This window comes from Cetorhinus maximus, chromosome 4, assembly GCF_964194155.1.
Source record: "Cetorhinus maximus chromosome 4, sCetMax3.hap1.1, whole genome shotgun sequence".
Classification (NCBI taxonomy): domain Eukaryota; kingdom Metazoa; phylum Chordata; class Chondrichthyes; order Lamniformes; family Cetorhinidae; genus Cetorhinus; species Cetorhinus maximus.
The window spans coordinates 6,847,623-6,868,721 of NC_135882.1; the positions used below are offsets into that span (position 1 = coordinate 6,847,623).

The following is a 21,099-nucleotide window of genomic DNA, read 5'->3' on the forward strand; positions in this document are numbered from 1 at the left end:
ATTGATAGGTCAGCTGCAGGGCACATGGGTGAACTGGATTCCCAAGCAGTTAAATAAGTATGCAACAACTTGCTTATCAACTTTGCCAGTGAGGTCTACCAGCAGTCTAGATTTTTATTTATTGAATTCAAATTCCACCATTTGCCATGGGTGGGATTTGAACCCAGGACCTGGGTCTCTGGATGCTAGTCCAGTGAGAATGCCACTACGCCACCACCTCCTAAAATGATAGTTTCATGTTCACCATTACTCAATATTACTGAGACTAGCTTCCGATTCCAAATTTATTAATTGAATTTAAATTCCATCACCTGCTGTGGTGGGATTTGAACCCATGTCCTCAGAGCATTAGCCTGGGTCCCAGGATTACTAATCTAGTGACATTACCACTATGCCACCCCCTGCAGTCTAATTGCAGAGCAACAATTAACAAATGGAGGGCAAAGACCAGAGGTATGTGTAAATGGGAAGGATATAATTAAAGCAAAAAATCAGGGAAAGAAACTGGTCCTTATCAGGTCAAAAATGCTTACACATGTTTGCATTTTCTCTTCATTGGCTTTTTCCCCATCTATTGCTATTTTTAAAATGCATCTCAGATCTCCATGGACATTTTTAACACCAGAGCTCTCAAATTTTCAGTATTACTTATTTATAACTGTAGCATTCACCTGGAAGATAGAAAAATATACTTAAAAATAATCCATTGAGTGAAGTCAGGTACATAAGCGTCTAAAGGGCATGTACATGAGTAATTGAACCCAGGTCCTGTAGTGTAGTTCTTTATAAGTATGTCTTGCATAATCTTGAGGGTTTCTTTGAAACCTTAAAAGAACATAATTTTCATTTGGGACTGAAAAAGGATGTACAGACCGGTGCCAATTTCCTGAATGTGTATTTCCCAGGCTTGGAGACGCATCCACCAGGAGCATGAGTTGAGAAACTGCAGGTGCACTTGGACAGTGCGCCCGTACTCAGCTGATATGTATTCCCAGAAGGCAAGGCTTTAGGCCAGGAAGGTTCATTCAGAAAAACACCTCTTACAGCTCTGAAGACCATAGGAGCCAGGAAGAGGCTAAAAGACAGAAAAGTGCAGAGTACAAGAGACAAAATACTGGACAGGACAAGAGAGCAAATAAGATGTACAGAATGAGTGAAACATTGCATTGATTTTTAGGACATTTTTCTAGAGGGTTTTGGTTTATTTTGCAGATTGTTGTAATTAAGAGACTACACTTTAAAATTAATGAGTTTTCTCTCACGGCTATGTTCTAACGCACTGGTTCAATTTTTGGATGAGGTATCAGAAGGTTTGGTAATACACAACTTGAATATTGTTGAAAAGAGAGACATGTTGCCGAAGCTTTTCATCATACATTCATCAGGACAAATGCAAGAATGCCAAATTTCAAACAATGACTACAATTTATACCACAGGAGAAATATTTATTTGATCTAAATCAGACTTTAATTGATACATAAATATGATTATAAATTGTTTAGTTTAATTCCACTTAAGTAACCTAATCTTAATAACAGAATTGGCCAGTACTGGCTATCATCTCTCGATTTTTGTCACTATTAATCATTGTTGATGCTATGAGATGAAGCAAATAAAATAGGAGGAGGCTTGTGTGGAATGTGGAACATAGACTTATTGCCCCAGATGTCTTGCTTCTGTGCTGTAAATTCTATGCATATCTATGTAATTAAAGCAGTACACCTAGTAGCTTCCCTGTTCTCTCTCCAAAACCCCTGCCCTTAACCCTCTAAAATGCTGAGTTGAAGTATCTCCCTCCTTAATGTACACTGTGATGATAATATGATCATTTTCATAATATTGTTCTGTTTTATTGTGAAGTAGGTTTATGGGGGTAAGTATAGTTGGGTCTGTGTATGATTAAATTACATTTGGAGTCAAATAGACTGCAAGTTTGAAATCATCAAAATAAGTTAAGTGCTTTACATGCTAATGGGTAAACATGGATGCTGGTTTAAGCATGTAAGGTGCGAAGGGAATTTACATTTTTAGATAAATTAAGAGATTTGGGTTTCAAAGGGTTCTTAGTCTGTTTACAAATAGCCAGATGAGCAAGGCTAAGGAATGTGTTTATCTTTCCCAAAGGTTACTGACAATATGTTGACACCATGAAAGCTTTTATATTATGAGGAAGATACAGTTTCAAAGACATATGGAACAATAGAATTTATATATTAAAAAGAGAGAAACTTATGTAAAGGAGAATGAAAGGCTATGACACAGAAGGCCATGTAAGATCTAACAGGAATGTGTGAAATAGCCTTAATGAAGCCTCCAGTATTTATGCATAAGTCTGCTATGTAATGAAACTGAAGTTGGGGAAAGCCTTTTGGAATTCCACTGTCAAGTGGGAATTGTGTTAATTTGATGTCTCTGTTTTAAATCTAAAATCTAATTTGGACCGTTGCCTTAATGGGGGTGTAACTGGGGGTCAGATTAATTAGGAATTTTAGGAGTTATTATAGTAGCAAGTAATTGTAGTCTTATGTATATGCTTGACATCTTTCATTTTGTGAATAAATATTTTAATTTAATTTTTTAAATCTCTAAAGATCTTGGTGGACTTACTACTTCTGAATTCAGTGCACACATCTCGTAATAAATACAAATTGCAAAACTGTTGTGATAGCGCGATCAAGTTTCCCTCATGGATTTGGTCCACCTGGCACATATCATCTGCCATGTCGTAACACTTTAGGCTTCTTAAAACCAAAGCTTCATGCTTTCTAGAGTTATTGCTCTGGGTTTCTCCAAATGGATGTAGCAAATATCTTCCCTCACCATAACACTGCTAGCCATCTTCTGATAATAGGACAAACTGTATTATTCTTTCTTAAACTAGGATCAGAATCTAACTAAATCAAATGAGCTCCAAGCTAGATTGGAGAGAGCACGTTCCTTACGTTAGAATTCCCAGGTAGACCCCTCAACACTCTCGACTATGATGTGGCAGCTCCATGTCAGGTCGCACAATGCATCTGTTGGTGCAGTTCTAAGTCCTTCCCGTAAAGGCTGGGGCATTGGGGCTTTTTATCTCAATACTCTTGAGCAGTGCCTTGACTGTGGTTTGTCCTCTGGCTATCTCTGTCCTCTGCTACTGCCATCTCCTGCTACTGCCATCTCCTGCTTGCTTGTGAGGTGAGCGTCATCCTGTGCAGACCCCTCCAACATTCCCAGCTTGGGTGCTGCTCCCTATGCTGTTACATGTTGAGGCCCAAGGTAGTGGCAGTTGAGCATCACCCAAGCTCTGATAGGCCTGATTTTTGCAGAGGAACTTGCAAGGAGATGAAAGAATGAATGAATAAAGAAAACAAAAGCTTGAATTTCTACATATCATCTATTGATTTCAGATTTTAAGTTACTAACTGAGCTAGCGTTTACTACTTTTTTGTGGGAGAAAGTTTTACACTTCTCCCACCTTTATGTGAAGAAAAGTTTCCCAACTTCTTTACTGAATGACCTGGCTCTAATTTTGAGGTTATGTCCCCTAGTCCTACAAGGATAAAAGATTTTTCGTTATCCCCCATCAATTTCTTTCAATGTCCTTAAAACTCAACAAAATCATAAGGAGGTGCAGTGGGGAATGGGTGGGGAAGAGGTGGTGATATTGGTAAATGTTGTTTATTCTTTCATGGGATGTTGGTGTTGCTGGCAGGACCAGCATTTGTTGCCCATCCCTAATTGCCCTTGAACTGAGTGGCTTCCTCGGCCATTTCAAATGGCAGTTAAAGGTCAGCCGCAGTGCTGTGGGTCTGGAGTCACATGTAGGCCAGACCAGGGAAGGAAGGCAGATTTCCTTCCCTGAAGGGCATTAGTGAACCAGATGGGTTTTTACAACAATCAGTGATAGTTGTCATGGTCACCATTACTGAGACTAGCTTTTTATATTCCAGATTTATTAATTGGATTTAAATTCCACCAGCTGTTGTGGTGGGATTTGAACTCATGTCCCCAGAGCATTTCAACTATGACATCATCTCCCAATAGATGCAAAGATGTGATGTCTAGAATGCTTCATGACAAAAAATAATTCCTACCTTGGGCGAAGTGCAAGACCCTGAAATTTTGTGGTGCGTTGAAGCCATATTCTTGGAGGGGGGGCGCGGGGCTACAAGGCTAACACCTCACTGACATGTTCCAAAAGGAAACATTTGCAGACCACAGGGAAAGAGCAGAAGGAGTGAGACTAATTGGATAGCTCTTTCAAAGATCCAGCATGGGCACGATGGGTTGAATGGTCTCCTCCTGCACTCTGTTCTTCCAGGCCAGCCTGCAGGATCTTTGAGTCATGATTGAAAGCAACCTGGAGGTCCTTTGTGTGTCATCAGCCCCTGCACTAAAGTTTCCAGCACTGCCTGTGAGAGATACAAGTGCCCATTCTCATGACCTACCTCACTTTCTGATCTCCCTGTCTGCAATGCTAACCTGACACCCTCACTTTAAGAGAAGGGTGCTCTTTGCTGTTATGTTGGAAAGCATGTGGGCAGCTCAATTGTGATAGAATAACGAGGCCCGTCTGTCAAAACAGTTCCAGCCTCTCACGGTTGAGTGATGAGGTCCAATCTGAAGCCACTTCTGCCAAGAAGTGAAAATCAACAATTTGCATTTATATAGCACCCTTAACATAGTCAACTTGCATTTATGTAGCACCCCTAACATAGTAAAATGTCCCAAGGCTTCACAAGAGCGTTATCAGACAGGCATTTGATACCGAGCCACACGAGGTGAGTGAAAGGTTGCTCAAAGAGGTGGTTTGTAAGGAGTGTCTTAAAAGGGGAGCGAGAGAGTGATAGAAAGGTGGAGAGGTTAATTAGAGGATTCCAGAGCTTGGGATCTCGGCAGCTGAAGGCACGGCCACCAAGGGTAGAGCAATTGAAATCAGGGATGCACAAGAAGTCAGAATTGGAGGCGCGCTGATATCTCGGAGGGTTGCGGAGTTAGAGGAGATTGCAGAGATAGGGAGGGGTGAGGCCACGAAGGGATTTGAAAACAAGGAGGAGAATTTTAAAATCAAGAAGTTGCTTTACCAGGAGCCAATCTCAAATCTAGAAGAATGTGTAACTTGGGTACAAGGAGTTCAATGGCTTCTCAGTCTTTAAGGCCTATTTAGTCTGTGTCCATAAAAACAATTGCCTTTAATGTCTGATTGATTTCCTGTATGCAACGTATCCTCACAGGGAGCTTTTCAAGGCTGAGCCAGCAGGTTGATTGTACGCTTGTTACCTGTAATCCAGTACCGAAGCACCCTGTTTACAAAGCCTGGATTTCCTGAACTGTCAGTTAAAGGAATCAGCACAAAAACTGGAGCCTCAGAACTAAATAAACAATGAGAGAATTTTCTATGCTGTCAGTAACCTTTCACAGGTAATTTAACGGCCTTTGACTATAAGCTATAGGTATCTGCTCAGTACGGAATCTGACATTCTCTCTGCCGTGTTCTGACAATAGCTTTGTGCGTATCTCTTGCTGTGGTTCACTGGATTCCTGTGTGTTAACGGTGAAGTTCAGTGTTCCCGTTCTGCCAGATGTTCACCCTGCACTCTTGTCACACGCAAGTCAAGATTCCCACTGATGAGTTGCTTTGGATCACCTTAAAATCTTTTGAGCTGCCCCAACTGTAAGGTTCTTTGTTGGCTCTGGGGAAGAAAGAAACATTTGACATGTTCTAGGTTCTGCAATTTACATTGAATTTTACAGCACAGAAACAAACCATTTGGCCTGACTGGTCTTTGCTGGTGTTTGCTCCACACAAGCCTCCCCCGATTCTATTTCATCTCACCATATCAGCATATCCTTCTATTCCTTTTTCCCTCATCGAGCTTCCCCCTAAAGTGCCCTGAATTTTTCAGTCGGCGGGTTGGCTCGACAGGAGAGGGCGGGAACGGTCATGGAGCCGATCGCCACCCGCGATCAGCTCCGTGCCACCATTTTACACGGGCGGGCCAATTAAGGCCCGCCCAGTGTCAGACGCGAGCCCGTAGCGTTCAGCACTACCTGTGCGGGCAGGGGGAAGGAGGGAGAGTCGGGATTAGCACTCTTTCACACGCATGTGCGCGAGAGAGCGCTTCAATCTCCCTGAGGCACAGAGCTCCCTCAGTGAGATTGAAACGATATTGAAATTATTAAATAAATGGAAAAAAATAATTAAACTTGTCCCCTTGTGTCACATGGGATGGAACATGTTTTTTATATCCCGGAAATTTTATTTATTTATTTAATTAAAGCTTTAGGAAACCCCCATCCTGCACGTGGATGAGGTTTCCTAAAAAAACGTGAAGGCCGCTTGGCCTTTTCGCCTGCCCCCCGCCAACCTTCAGGTTGGACGGGCAGCGTCAACAATCACGTTATTAACTTCCTTGACGGCCTTAATAGGCTGTTTAGATATCGCTGGGCACGCAGCCGACTCTGCCGCGCGCCCACCGAACGAAACATCACGAGACAGCGCAGTGACGTCGGTCACACGCCCGACATCATCGCGTGTCACTTTACACGTCGGCATGTCGGGCCCACCCCCGCACGCCGACTGATGAAATCCCGCCCAATGTGTTTTTCGGAAGATTTTTGCTGAGCAAAAGTTTACCGAGTGAGAGGAGGTCTGGTCAGCAGAATGAGGTTGCATTACGCTTTTAGGAACTGTACAAACTGCTGTCAAAATATGTTTCATTTAGTGTGCGGAAAGGACCCAATGAGAAATTTTGATGGAAAATAATGGGGCTTAAGCGTCTGCCCCTGACTTGCTTGATTTGTGCACGGACGACACTCATGATAAAACCACGATTTAAAAAAAAAACTCCTGAAATGAAATCTTTGGTCCAAGGTTATTATCATTATAGTGATCGCAGTCAGATAGTTGATTGTATTCAGTTCTTCTATATCAGTACTCCCCCACCCTTGCCGATTCCACCACTTTATTCTAATAGCCTGATGTACTTGCCAGTAGGTGGCAGCATGTTGGAATTAGCTCTTGGCTCATGTCATTCGTACAAAACGATTGTTAAGGTAGAATTCCACAAAGTCGTAATCATTGAAGATCCATTTCAATGTATGTTTTCAACTTTTGTTATAAATAACAACAAAGCTGGGACTCTTCTCCTTGGGGCAGGTAAGATTTAAAAGAGGTGCTGAAAACTATGAAGGGTTTTGATGGAGTTGGATAGACTGTTCCATTGGCAGGTGGGTAGGTAGCAAGAGGACGCAGATTCAGGATAATTGGCAAATGTGCAAGAGGGGAGATGAGAGTTTCTTTTACGCTGTGAGGTGTTGTGCTCTGCAAAGCAGCATCAGTAGAAACTTTCAAAAAGGAATGGGATATACTTGAAAAAGAGAAATCTGCAGGGCTTTGAGAAAAGAGAAGGGGAGTGGGACAAATTGAATAGCTCTTTCAAAGAGCCGACACAGGCACGATAGGCCAAATGGCCTCCTTCCGTGCGCTACCATTCTATGACACTCAGAGACGTCTATTGCATTGATGGCACTCAAATGTCCACATCATGAATGACATACTGTGCTGTTAAAATTTTTGAATCATATACTTAGGGTTATTGAAGCATATGTTTTACAACCAGCAGCCATCGAGGCAGGTGCTATAGCATTGTTTGAAGGAGAACTGTTTGAAGAGGATGAATGTGGGGAAAGTACAACAAAATGGGATTAGAGTAAATGGATTCAGCTGAAGGACTTGACCAGCAAGCCCTAGCACAGGGGAAAGTAGAGGCTACAATTATACCAGGATTGTATAGTCCCAATACAAGGCCTGAATTGCGTACTGTCCCCCAGCAGGGCTGATTACCTAGAGTGACAACAGACCACTCAATAATACTGGTTTGTTGTTCCTTCTCTGCCAGATGTTGATCAATGTGGATTTAAGGTTCAGAGAAAGTGTGGAATTGGATGGCCCAAATTGCTTGATTGGACAGGAAGTGTCCCCATGGGTGTCTGTGAGTGTGTGTGTGTGTCTGAGTGCTGTGTAAAACCTGACATCTACACACCCAAGCCCCACTTCTCCTGGAACAGCATGAATAATCTGCAGGTGCTATAGCATTGTTTGAAGGAGAATTGTTTGAAGAGGATGAATGTGGGGAAAGTACAACAAAATGGGATTAGCGTAAATGGATTCAGTTGAAGGGCTTGACCAGCAAGCCCTAGCACAGGTAATGCAGTCGAAAAAGAGTCTCTTCTGTGCATCACTTTCCAGGATAATGCTGTACTGTGCAAAATTCAGAATTGAATTTTTTCTGCTCTTTTTTAATTTAACTATATGAAAAAAAACTAGTAACCAGAGAACTAACAGATTTTAAAAAAGACTTGTAGCAGAAACAAACACTTCCCTCCTTCACTGGAATTGCTAATCATTTCAAGAAACTACATGTAATAACTAAAATCACTAAACATTAGCTGGATGGTATTAAAATAGTTTTGATAGCTTTTATAGATCAACTACATATTTTGTTTTTGTTATTTCTCCCAGTTTTTCCAAAACCACTACTTCAGAATAAGAATGTTAAAAGCTGAATCTGTCTCATCGTGCACTTATTATTGGACAGAAAAAAAACATTTTTTAACTAGGTGCCAACCATGGCTCAGTTGGTAGCAAGCTTTCCTTGGAGTCAAAAGGTTGTGGGTTCAAGTCCCACTCCACAGACTTGAGCACAAAACCCAGGGGCACACTTCCAGTTAGGGTTGCCAACCCTCCAGGATTGTCCTGGAGTCTGCAGGAATTGAAGATCAGTCTCTAGGACACTGCTGTGCAATCCTGGAGAAAAATAATCAGGACACCAAAAAAGAATATTTTTTTTTGGTCAATTTTCTTTGAACATTTCTCTACCAGATATAAAAATACTGAAAATGGCAGGTCGGAGGTGGGGGGAGAGGGGGATGGGGGTGGGGAAGGCTGTTTGGCTGACAGTCAAGCATCACCCAATTGGGTAATGAGTCTTCTTGCTTTACAATTGGATTGGGAAGGCAATACGTCACAAGGATGGACGTATTGGCTGATTCATGGCTGGAGCATGGGGGAAAATCATGTGATGGAACCTCCAGGGATACATTTAATCACAGTTGGCAACCCTACATCCAGTGCAGTACTGAGGGGGTTCAAACAACCTTCAAATAACTTATGGTGTGGTCATTACCGCATCGCTGTTCGTGTCAGCTTGCTGTGTGTAAATAGACTGCCTCACTTCTGACATTACAACAGTATCTCCACTTCAAAAAGTACTTCATTGGCTGTACAGCATGTTGGGACATCTACAGTCATGAAAGGTGCTACATAAATGCAAGCTTACTTCTTGCTTTACTAGTTCTCAGGGTCTGGATTTTCAGCTGCAATGAGATGGGAATTCTGCTCACTGTGCCCTGACTTAGGGCATTTTTCCAGGATCAGAGTTACCCTGAAGAAGCAACAGTTGGCCCCAGTCACCTTCTATAGGGCTGTGGGCTACAGCCTCCAGGTTTGTCCTTGACGTTCCAGGCATCAAAGACTAACCTCCTGGACACTGCTTCCAGCAGCCCTGCAGAAAAATTCTATGAGTAGTAAATAAAGTGAGAGTTATTTTTGTTAGGCTTTGAACAGTGATTGTGAGGGGGGCGAGGGGGGGAACAAGGCTGTTTACCTGACAAGTCAAGAATCATCCAATCGGTTCAGAAAAAATCTGTTTGATTTCCCATGGGTGTGGGAAGGCGGGGCTCCACAATGATGGGCATGTTGGACAACCAATGGTGGGAGTGTGGCTCTAGTTGGAGGCAGAAGGATCATGTGACAGTACCTCCAGGAATACGTCTAACCAGCACTGAGGTTGGTTGCAATGTTCCCTTTAACCTCTGTTTGCTGAGCCTGGCAGCATGGTACATTTAAGATTGACGTGCAGCTGTGCCTGTTAAAGGGAACGTTGCTTGTGCGTGACCTGTTAGTTTTTTTGTGTGGTGCATTCCCACTTGCTGTGCGGCCGCATGCTCATGCAGCCTAGAGGGAAAATTGGTTGTGTGCCAAATGCCAAAAATCTTGAAATTTGCTTTCTAATTGTTTAACCTATGCAAGGGACCTCCCACACAGTGGCATTGGTAATCTGTGCCTTAAATTTTAAAACCCACACCCCACCTGCATGGATGCCAGTAAATGTGCCAGTGTTTCTTAACACCTAGCAAATGCTAATGCATGCCTGAAGGTGGTTTGTCATTTGATTCATTGTTTTCATTTACATCTCGTTATAATGTGTTGACCCACATTTGGCAGAGATTTAAGTCGACTGATGTCACTTCCAGTATAAAATGCCACAAATGGCAGGTGATCGGTGGGGGGTGGGGGCATGGGGGGCTGTTAGAGAGATGGAAAATATCCCAGCTCGCTTCATTCAAGTTAGGGCATGGAGTTGGTGTCATTCGAGGCTAAAATCTAGGCTTGGGACGATAGAAATAAATCCCACAGTTTGAAAATGCCAATGGGTAAGCAACGTACTGATTCACAGGAACATAGGAAGTAGGAACAGGAGTAGGCCATTTGGCCCCTCAAGCCTGCTCTGCCATTCAAGTAGATCATGGCTCATCTTCCACCTCAACGCCATTTTCCCACACTTTCCCCATATCCCTTGATTTCTTTAATATGGAGAAATCTATTGATCTCTCTCTTGAAAATACACAACGGGCAGGATCTTTAGGTCGGCGAGCGGAGGGGCGTGTAAAATAACACGGGATGACGATGGGCGGAGCTCCCAACGTCACCCTGCGTCATTTCAAGTTTCAGGTCGGCCAGGTCACAGCTGAATCAGCTGTGCGCCCACCAACCTGTCAACAGCCTATTGAGGCCATTGACAAAGTCAGTAACCTTATTAATGGACCTGCCAGTCCAACCTTAGGGTTGGCGGGGCAGGCCGGGAGCCCTGGCGGGCTTCTGAAAAAGCATGAAACCTCATCCATGGGCGGGATGAGGTTTCATGAGGGTTTTAAAAAATTTAATAAATGGATATATTTAATGTTAAATGGAACAGAAAGGGTAAATCTGGAGTACCACTTCTAAGGAAACATTGGAATGGGTTGGGCTTAAATTCGAAACAGTGAAAAGCAAATTTAGAACTGATATCAGGAAGTTCTTCACACAAAGATAGATCAAAGCACTCTCGGCTGAGGGAATCCCCTCCCCGCCCGCACAGGGAGTGCATAGCGCTTCCTGGCGGATGTCACGCTGGGCGGGCCTTAATTGGCCCACCCACGTAAAATGGCGGCATGCCCCCGGTTGGGGCCACCGATCGGAGACGCGTATGCCTGCGCCCACTCCTGCACTTCCCCCTCCCCCAATAGGGGGGAGAAATTCTTTCCGATGCCTGAGCATCGATGGCTCGCTGGGGTGGAGAACTCCAAAGATTCACCACCATCTGAGTGAAAAAATTCCTCCTAATCTAGTTCCTAAATGGCCTACCTCTTATTCTGAGTCTGTGCCCTTTGGTTCCAGACACCCCAACCAGGGGAAACATCCTTCCTGCATCTACCCTGTCGAGCTCTGTAAGAATTTTGGACACTTCAATGAGATCGCCTCTCACTCTTCTAAACTCTAGGGAATACAGGCCCTGTGCCCTCAATCTCTGCCCTCAGGATAATCCCACCATTTTAGGGATCAGTCTCGTGAACGTCAACTGATAATACCTCCAACTAACAACAACATTGAATGTAGTTTGTTTTTTAAGTATATATATATATATTTTACTTTTATGTTTAGTCAAATAAACATTAAGAAGATCCACTGGAAATGTTGGAGTTAAGTGGAATGATGCTTATGCAGATACCAGTGAGTAAATGATGTATAACTTGGAATTCATTCACGTGATGTATCCAAATGCAAAGCAAAGGTTAGCAGATCAGTAGTGGGATTATATTTCTTATGACAACTAACAAAATACCATGTTTGTAAAAGGAATATAAAAGACAAGAGATGTGTTCTGCTTCCTATCAAGGGATGACCAGACCTGTCAATACCAGTGCATCACAAAGAGTGCAATAAACCAGCAGTACAGTTTGGTTGGGAAATCTTCATGTAACAAACATGAGACAACTGCACCCTTAAACTATGGCTGACTCCCCAAGTTTACAAATGATAAAAGAGGCCATGTGATTTTTACACAGCAAGTGGTTAGGATTTGGAATGCATTCCCTGAAAGGGCGGTGGATACCGATTCAATATTAGCCTTCAAAAGGGAATTGGATGAATACTTGAAGGAGAAAAGATTGCAGGGAAATGGGGAAAGAGCGAACGGGAGGGACTAACTGGATTGCTCCTCGAAAGGACCAAAACCTACCTGATGGGCAGAATGGCCTCCTTCTATGCCGCACTATTGTATGACTCTAAAAGCATCTTGGGATGTTTACCCCAGTTAAAGGCGCTATGTAAATATAAGTTGTTGATGGTGATGACAATGATACCAATTTAAACTGGCCATGTGGCCTTAGGGAGTTTTGAGGGTTTTCATGCAGCTTGGATTTTTGGTCGGGGATGGGGAGCGGGCTGAAATAGGCATCGGGGAGGCTGCCAAATACAGACGTGGGCTCAGTGCAAGGCCTGCCTCTGTGCTCTGGCACTGTGTTTAAATAAGTAATTAAAAAAAACAAAATACATCCCTCCAACCCTGACCTTCCCACACACTCCCAATGCCTCATCCATGCCAAGCCCCTCTAGGCCCTTCAAATCCCCATGCCAAAGCAATACCGCCACCAAGCCCCCCATCTACCACCCTTTTCCCTTACCTCCTCCATGTGAACTCACCTAGGATCCTTGGACACTCCCTGGACAGCTTTGACACTTCCTCGAAAGTTCCTCGATAGCTGGACAGTTTCCTGAGCGTTCCTTAACGGCTTGACAATTCCTTGACAGCTGGGACAGTTCCTCAACAGCTGGGACAGTTCCTTGACAGCTGGGACAGCTCCCTGACAGCTAGGACAGCTCCCTGACAGCTTGACAGTTCCAGTGAATTTGTACATAAAAAGTATATAATCATGTTTAATTCTAACAATCCCAAAGGGTGCCTTACTTCTCCCAAAGCTGTCCCAGGACCCTTCCAAAGAGGTACCTTATCCCTCCAAAACCTGGCTATCCAAAGAATCCACCAAGTTCATACGTCCTCTTACCTGGCCTAATCTGCACACCACAGGATTCACGCAGCTAGAGTTCAAAAATTGGAAGTCAATGGAGGCAGATGGTGATTTAAATGGCTAGCTGCCTCCCCGATTTGCACATGTGCAAACCCCAGCCCTGCCCCAGCAAAGATGGGAAATGTCACGTTCTGGCGTGAGACTTAGAAATTTTGGCCATTGCCGGGATTTTCACCACCATGGAGAGCCTCTCCGTCATGGTGGAAATCTGGGCCATAGTATCAGTTTGTTGCTCAGTGGGTAACAGTGGAATTTTGTCCCCGTGTGTCATGCGCGCCTTTCCTTTGCTGGTTTCCCTACATCATTCAGCCACTGTTAGCAGGTAAGACTTCCTACAAGGCTGCTCGTGAACAAGAGCGATTGACGTTCATTAGAGACGAATTGCCTTCAGTCCAGAGCTTATTCTATATAATCTCGAGCAGCATCCTCAGTTCTAGAACCACAATGTTGGAGCACACTAACTTGTTAAAGAAGAAAAAACTTGTATATTATTCATTAAATTTTAGTAATGGACATTGCAAGCATGGTAACCATTATAAGGGACATAGGCCTGAATTTTGTAAAGACGGTGAGGGTCTCCGGCTTAGCCAAAATGGTGCTGGAACCCCAATTCCTTAAAATTCTGCCCCCAAAGCCGGCTCCCACCATTTTCGCCAGTGGAGTGGGAACGGCGGTGGGTTGTAGTTTGCACATCTGTTGTTCACCAAGGCAGCTGCACATGTTAAAGTGCAGCTGCCTTCAAACAGACCCAATTTTCACAAGTGGGATGTTGAAAACACAACTTGTGGGCTTTACACTTTCCAGGAGAAGGCCTGTAGCTGCCGGAGGTATTTAGAGAGGTAGGGTACCTTTTTGGATAGGTCCAGGGACACCTTTAGGAAAGGTCAAGTACCTTTTGGGTTGTTTAAAGTAGACATTGATATGCGTAAAAAGTGGATAAACTCATTGGGACTGTCAAGCTGTCAAGGTATGTAAATCTCCTGGTGTTTAAAATTTTAAAAAGCAGCCAGTATTTTTTTTTTAAAAATCAGTGCTTGTTATTTCACTCTGTTAAGATAAGCCTGAGGGTTATCATTGTAGGATTTGTGCTGCATGACTTATTCCACAACCTATAATTATCACAGTGCCTGTCAATTGATAGTTTGATTGATAGATCCAAGTGGTTATAAAGTCTTTGAAGTGGGGCTGTGAATATAAATGCTTGTTGTTAAAAGGGATTAAGCATCTGAATGAAATGTTTGTTTTTAAAAGGGATTAAGCACTTGAAGTAAATGTAGTGAATGGCTTTTTTTATGAATGAGTGTTTTTTTAAACAGTGAAGTTATCAACAGACATTTTATAAAATAAAACTTTATTTTATTTCACTCAGCATGGGTCATGAGGTCTGCCCATGGTGGCTATTGGGTGAGTTGGCATGGTGGGTGTAAGGGCAAAGAGTGGTGGATGGTGGGGCATGGGTTGGCATGTGCTGGCAATAAGTTGGCATAAAGGCTATAAAGATCCATGGGTGTTGGTAGAGGGGCTTGGTTGGCATGGAGGGTATAAGGGGCCATGGGGGGTTTGGGAGGAGCATGAGGTGGCTGAATGGGACATGGGGTCTTTGTTGGGGGAGGGTGAGGGCTAGATGGCTGTTTTTTGTTTTATTTTTTTTTTAAAACAGCAGCGACAAGGTCCTGGAGCACTATGGCGAGCCTTTCACACAACCCACCTCGGCACCCGGTAGCCCCTGTGGCTGCCTCCAAACTCTTTCTGGTGAGCGGTGGGCCTGACTCCCGTTAACACCCAACCCCTCTCCCACCAAAGGCTCTGAAGCGAAAACCCACTGGCTGGAGACTTTCTCCCGAGTTGGGTTTGTGGAGCCTCACTCTGCCCTCCTTATTCAGGGGTGAAAATTTAGGCCACCATCAAAGCGGATCCATGTGGGGCAACCACTGCTCTGGCATCATATACATGTAATGTGCGATAATATTTTGATAGCATCTGTATTATCAGGTCGTGCATTTCACTGTGATGAGGATACTGCCCCTTTAACTTGTCTTTCCAGGTATTGAATAGACACATTAGAAAGTTCTTATCTAGGGATATGGATTTGCCATTTTTTTTTCAGCAGTTAATCCTCATTCATATAGTTTGCACCCCCAGATTTGAAGGTTTTGTAATCTGCATGAGAATGAAATTTACGAAACCATAAATATTGACGATATACAAGTACTTTCAACCCATCATGTCTGTGCCACCTCTTTGTTCGAGCAACCAGAACTGCTTTCTTCCCACAGCCTTGCTTCAAATCGTCATCTATTTTTTTCTCTTAAAAGGTGGAATGGTCTCTGCCTCGATTACTTCTGTTCCAAAGCATGTCGGGGTCCTAGAACAGGGTTCCCAAACAGAGGGTCACGACCTCCAGTGGGATCATGGGCTGAGATTTTGGGGTCACGAGCTCTGAGGCAGCAATGGCAGCCATAGAGCTCGGACTTAGTTTTGACGCCTGCAAGGCCCCTTCAAATGTTTGGGTTTTTTTCTGTTGGTGGGCATGGCTTAATCATCTGTTCTCTGAGAGCCAATTGCTGCCACAGCCTGTATAAAGGTGGGCTTTGGTCTTTTCAGGACAAACCCAGCAGCTTCAAACCCCACCCCCCCCCCACCACCAACACACACACCCAGAACAACTATCAACCCCTCCCCACTCAACAACCCTATCTCCCAGATTTCACTCTGGGGTCACTCAAAGTCTGGGGCATTAAAGTGGGGTCACATTGGGAAGCCTGCAGCGGTTCATGAAGGCAGCTTACCACCAACTTCTCAAGGGCAGGTAGGGATGGACAATAAATGCTGGCCCAGCCAGCGAAGGCCACATCCCGTGAACGAATAAAAAAAAAAGCACTGACCTAGAAGAACCCGCCTCCCATCGTACCTCGATATCACACTGAGTCTCTAACCTAATTGTTCCCCTTGCTCTCTTAGAGATGTTTTAAATTGATAGCCCCTTTAAGAATTACCCCTAAAGCAAACTAATTTGTCTTCTTATTCAGCTTATCAAAACCCTTCAAAATTCTAAAAATATTCAATGAAATCTCTTCATCCTTCTCTGTTCCAATTGAGTAGTCTCAGTATCTCATACCTCTCTTCATAGCTATAGTTTCCCATCCTGATGAATCTATTATACATGCTCTGTGAATTTAATGCCCTTTATATAATGGGGCATCCAAAACTACACATAGAACTCTCTAACTATGGCCTAACCATTACCCTGACCTCTATTTCTATAATGCCTTTCACAACATTAGGACACCTCAAAGCCCTTTACAGCCTATTAAGTATTTTTTCATGTGTAGTCACTGTTGTAATGTAGGAAACATGGTGGCTAATTTGCACACAGCAAGTTCCCACAAATAGCAATATGACAATGACCAGATATTCTGTTTCTGTGATGTCGGCTAAAGGCTTAATATTGACCGGGACACCAGGGAGAACTCCCCTGCTCCTCTTCAGAATAGTACCATGGGATGGATCCCTTATGTCCACTTGAGGGGGAAGACAGGACTTTGGTTTAAAATCTCACCTGAAAGCCTGAACCTTCAACAACGTCACACTCCCTCATCACTACACTGAAGTGTCAGCCTTGATTATGCGGCTGAAGTCTCTGGACTGGGACTCAAACCCTCAGCCTTCTAATTCAGAAACGAGAATGTCACAATGGACACTGAAAAACTGAACACTTCAAGCAGAAACGCATGTGAAGCTTCTTGGTCTACTTTACCCAGCGCAAGTACAATTGGCGGCATAACATGATTTGCAAAGTGCCAATCTGAATCAAGTGTAAATAGTATAGTTGCAACTCATTGCAGCTCCCTCACCAGGGTGACCAACCATCCCAGAGTTTCCAGGCCTGTCCTGTAACTTGGCCTTTCATCGTGCATCCTGGATCAGGCTTTCTGGGATGCGTTTTGTCCCGGATTTCTTATGTCTCTGCAGACTTTGTGTCTACTCATCCTTCGGCCTCGGCAGCTTGGTGGTTTGGGTTCAGGGCTGTCTAGCAGTTGTCCAGCGTCGGGGGGTGTGGGGGTCCCGAGCTGGCATTATCAGACTTGGGGTGGGTTGCGTGGCTGCAGTGGCAGTGTCATGCACGAATGAAGGACCTACTTTCCACTCATGGGGCAGGATTTTCCCCCTGTCGGGGGGGGGTGGGAGTCGCGCGCCTCCGATCAGAGGCGCGCCACCATTTTACGTGGGTGGGCCAATTAAGGCCCACCCAGCGTGACATCCGCACAGAAGCGCTATGCGCTCCCTGTGCAGGCGGGGGGGGATTCCCTAAACCTGAAAGTGCGCTCTTTCGCGCATGCGCACGAAAGAGCGCACCCATCTCCCTGAGGCTAAGTGCAGCCTCAGGGAGATCGTCTCTACTGTACAAATTATTAAAAATAGAGAAAAAAAAATCCCTGACATGTCCCCTCATGTGACACTGTCACATGAGTTGGGACATGTCCATAACTTTTTAAAAAGCTTTAACTAAATTTTTAAAAACCTACATGAAACCTCATCCCGCCCGTGGATGAGGTTTTATGCTTTTTCTAATACCCACCAGGACTGCTGGCCTGCTCACCAACCTTAAGGTTGGACGGGCAGGTCCTTGAATTACTTAAATGACTCTGTCAATGGCCTCAATTGGCCATTGACAGGTCGGCGGGCGCGCAGCTGATTTTGCTGAGCCCCCGCCTACCGGAAAATTTAAATGGGGAGGGGTGACATCGGGAGTTCTGCCCGATGTCACTGCGCGTCATCTTAAGCGTCATCACCACTATAGACAGAAGAAAGACATACATTTATATTGTGCTGTTCACACCCTCAGGGCATTCCCAAGCGCATTGCAGCCAACTAAGTACTTTAGGGTGGGATTTTCCGCACCTGCCCGCTGCCGGGATCCTGCGGTCCCGCCGCAAGTCAATGGGCTTCTGGCTGGGGCACCGCCTCGCCCACAGCGGGTCCCGCCCGCGATGGGGGCTGGAAAATCCCGGCCATAGTCACTGTTATGTAGGAAATACAGCAGCCAGTTTGCGCACAGCAAACTTCCACAAACAATAATGATGACCTGTTTTAGCAATGTTGGTGGAGGGCTGAATATTTGCTATGACATTGGGATAACTCCCCTACTCTACTTCAAGATAGTGCCATAGGATCTTTTACATCCACCTGGGAAGACAGGCAATAGTATCAGAAAGCCCAAGCTTGAGTAAAATATGGTAAAACAGAATTTTGCTGTTATACATCAGGTGTGTAGCATTATACTGATTCTAGGCAGTGTAACCATTTTGTTAGTAACATAACTATAGTCATTACAAAGGCTCTTCAGAAATACTTTTCATTTAGCTTCAAAACCTATCATCATTCCACAGCGTAAAAGCTCTTAATGGACATACATCTTGATACACATTTCCATTCCTTTCTTGTGCTGTCTTCATTATAAGCCATAAATGCTCTTACTTCATTTAATTGAGTCTCTCGGATGTTGATCAGTGGGGTACTTCAGGCTGAAGCCTGTGTGGTCAGTAATCAGAATGCTGCCTATTAAGTGCATGAGCCTGGTACAATGCCTCTTTCACTCACCACTTTCACTTTCCTGTGGGCACATCAGGTCGGGAGGGGGCTAGCATGAGAAGCACTTGGAACGAGCGATTAAGTAGCCTCGCTTGGGAATTGGGGACTGCACAGTAAATGTTATTTTTGGCGGTGTGCCAACAGGACACCACAGCAGCGAGAGGGATTGCATTTAAAGAAACAAGCTGTTAATTAAACATAAAACTGAAACGACGAGCACTTTTAAACTTCTGATAACTCGGCTAGATACCATGATGTAAACGAGAGAGAAACATGTTTCGGATTGTAAGGCAGTTGGTAAATTACAATAATTGTAAGGAAAAAATGATTTCCCACCAGAGATTTTAAAGTTGCCTGAACAGCTGAAATCTGAAGGTATGTTTTTTTTTAACAGTCATAAGTTACTAAAAGCTCAGTTTCTAGCCATGCAGATGAAAGCTTTTGTCTTGCGTGTTGATCAACAGTGATTTATGTAACATTCTTTAGCCTCCATCCTGACCTAATCCAGTGTGATCTGGGAGTGTGCAGTCAGTGTTTGGGTTAAATCATTGGATGAGGCAGAGGAATGTCAACATTGTGAAGCTACCTGATTGGAAAGTGCACATTATCTAGCTTTCGTTTAATGCTGAGCGATACATTCGGAAGAGTCGATTTCTACAATATAGTGAATGTACCATTTATTTTTTAAGTTAATGGAAAGCACACATTAAAGGAGAGATTTTTTAGGTCAGCACATTGGATTTCGGAGGGTCCTTTGCAAGCAGGCGTGTGAATTCTGACTCACCTGTCTTCCTGATATTCATTGTGCCTAGATCGAAACCCAGGAAAATCTCCCCTCCGTTGTGCAAACTTTATTGATATTAAAGCATCTTCAAACCTTAGTCAACCTTCTGATTGAAGTGCACAGCAAGGAATTTGACTCGACGTGCTGTTGTAGGGTGGCCGAGTTGTACTATTAGTGACAGCGTTGAACTGCAGACACTTCTTAAGTGTAAACATAAAGTTTATTTACAATATACCCAGCAGCAACTACACGTGTACTTTCAACTCCAACTCTATCTCGACACTGACTGCTGAGGTAGCCCGTGTTACTTTCCTATTGGTTACTACAGATCATGTGATCTTTCCTAGCAAGTATTATTCTTAAAGTTACATTACACACTAAATAAATCCATAATTACTACATTCTTCTCCCTTTATCTCGGCTATACATGTTAAATTTACAAGTACATATTTTTCATGACAACATAGTATTTACACTGGGTAAGGAATTTACAAGTTCAGTCTTTCAGGTGGTTTCTTGGTATATGTGGAACTTTGCAGCTCCACAACTTCAGATTCTTTGTTAGGAACCTCCTTTCTTGGAGTTTCCTGAACATCAGGTGCTTCAGGGTAGGCACTTGCAGTTCTGTATCCTCAACACTTACAGGAACATCAGACATGTCAGTCCTGGGTTGAGTATCCTCAACAGGAAACACAGACCCGGTCATGGTCACTGGTGGATCCAAATCTTAGTGATTTGTCTCTCTCTTCCTTAAATGGTCCACATGTTTACAGATGATCCGGCCTTCCTCCTCCACATGGTAAGATAGAGGTTCAATCACCGCACTTATTTCACCCGGTAACCACGTTGGTCTTTCCCTGAAGTTTTTCATGTATACCGTCTCTCCTACAGTAAATCTATGCCAGTTGTGTCTAGTTTTCTAACTTCCCTGACTCCTTTCTCCCTTCCCCTCTAAATTCGGCATTATTAAGCTCAATCTCGTTCTGAGATGGCATTTCATCAATAATCCCGCAGATGTGACACCTGTTGTTGTGTGAGGAGTGGTCCTGTAATGAAAAAGAAAGCGTGCTAGCTTGGTTGCTAAGGTGGGCTTTTTCATGCCTGCCTTGAATGTTTAAACTGCCCTTTCAGTCAGTCCATTTGAGGAAGGGTGGTACGGTGCAGTTTTTACATGAGTGATACGGTTGGGGCTGATAAACCGATTGAAACTCAGCACTCGTAAATGCCGTGCCATTATCGGAAATGACTACTTCTGGTAGTCCGTAAATGGCAAAACTCTGATGTAGTTTCTCAATTGTCGCGTCCAACATTGGTGACTTCACCTCATAAACATTCAACCATTTTTAATGGGCATCGACAATGAGCGGAAACATTGTTCCCGGGAAGGGTCCAACGTAGTCAATGTGTAACTGCACGCAGGGTCCACCTGGCCACTCTCATGGGTGTAATGGAGCTGTCACTGGCAACTTCTGCAGTTACTGACATTGCATATAGTGCCTTACTAAACTCTCTATTTCACCATCCATCCCTGGTCACTATAGATAACTGT

General features: G+C 43.9%; 1 protein-coding gene across 4 annotated transcripts in view; it reads left to right on the plus strand.

The window, feature by feature from the left end:
• The window catches only part of znf407 (zinc finger protein 407), a 438,369-nt gene that overhangs the window by 338,605 nt on the left and 78,665 nt on the right, over positions 1–21,099 (plus strand). Inside the window, exon 9 of one of the 4 annotated variants that reach the window (XM_078539892.1) lies at positions 906–2,528. The exons of the other annotated variants lie outside the window; for them this stretch is intronic. Within the exon in view, the coding sequence (XP_078396018.1) occupies positions 906–934 (29 nt within the window). The 3' untranslated portion in view covers positions 935–2,528. Of the gene's footprint in view, positions 1–905; positions 2,529–21,099 lie in introns of those variants that run through there. 4 annotated transcript variants of the gene reach the window in all.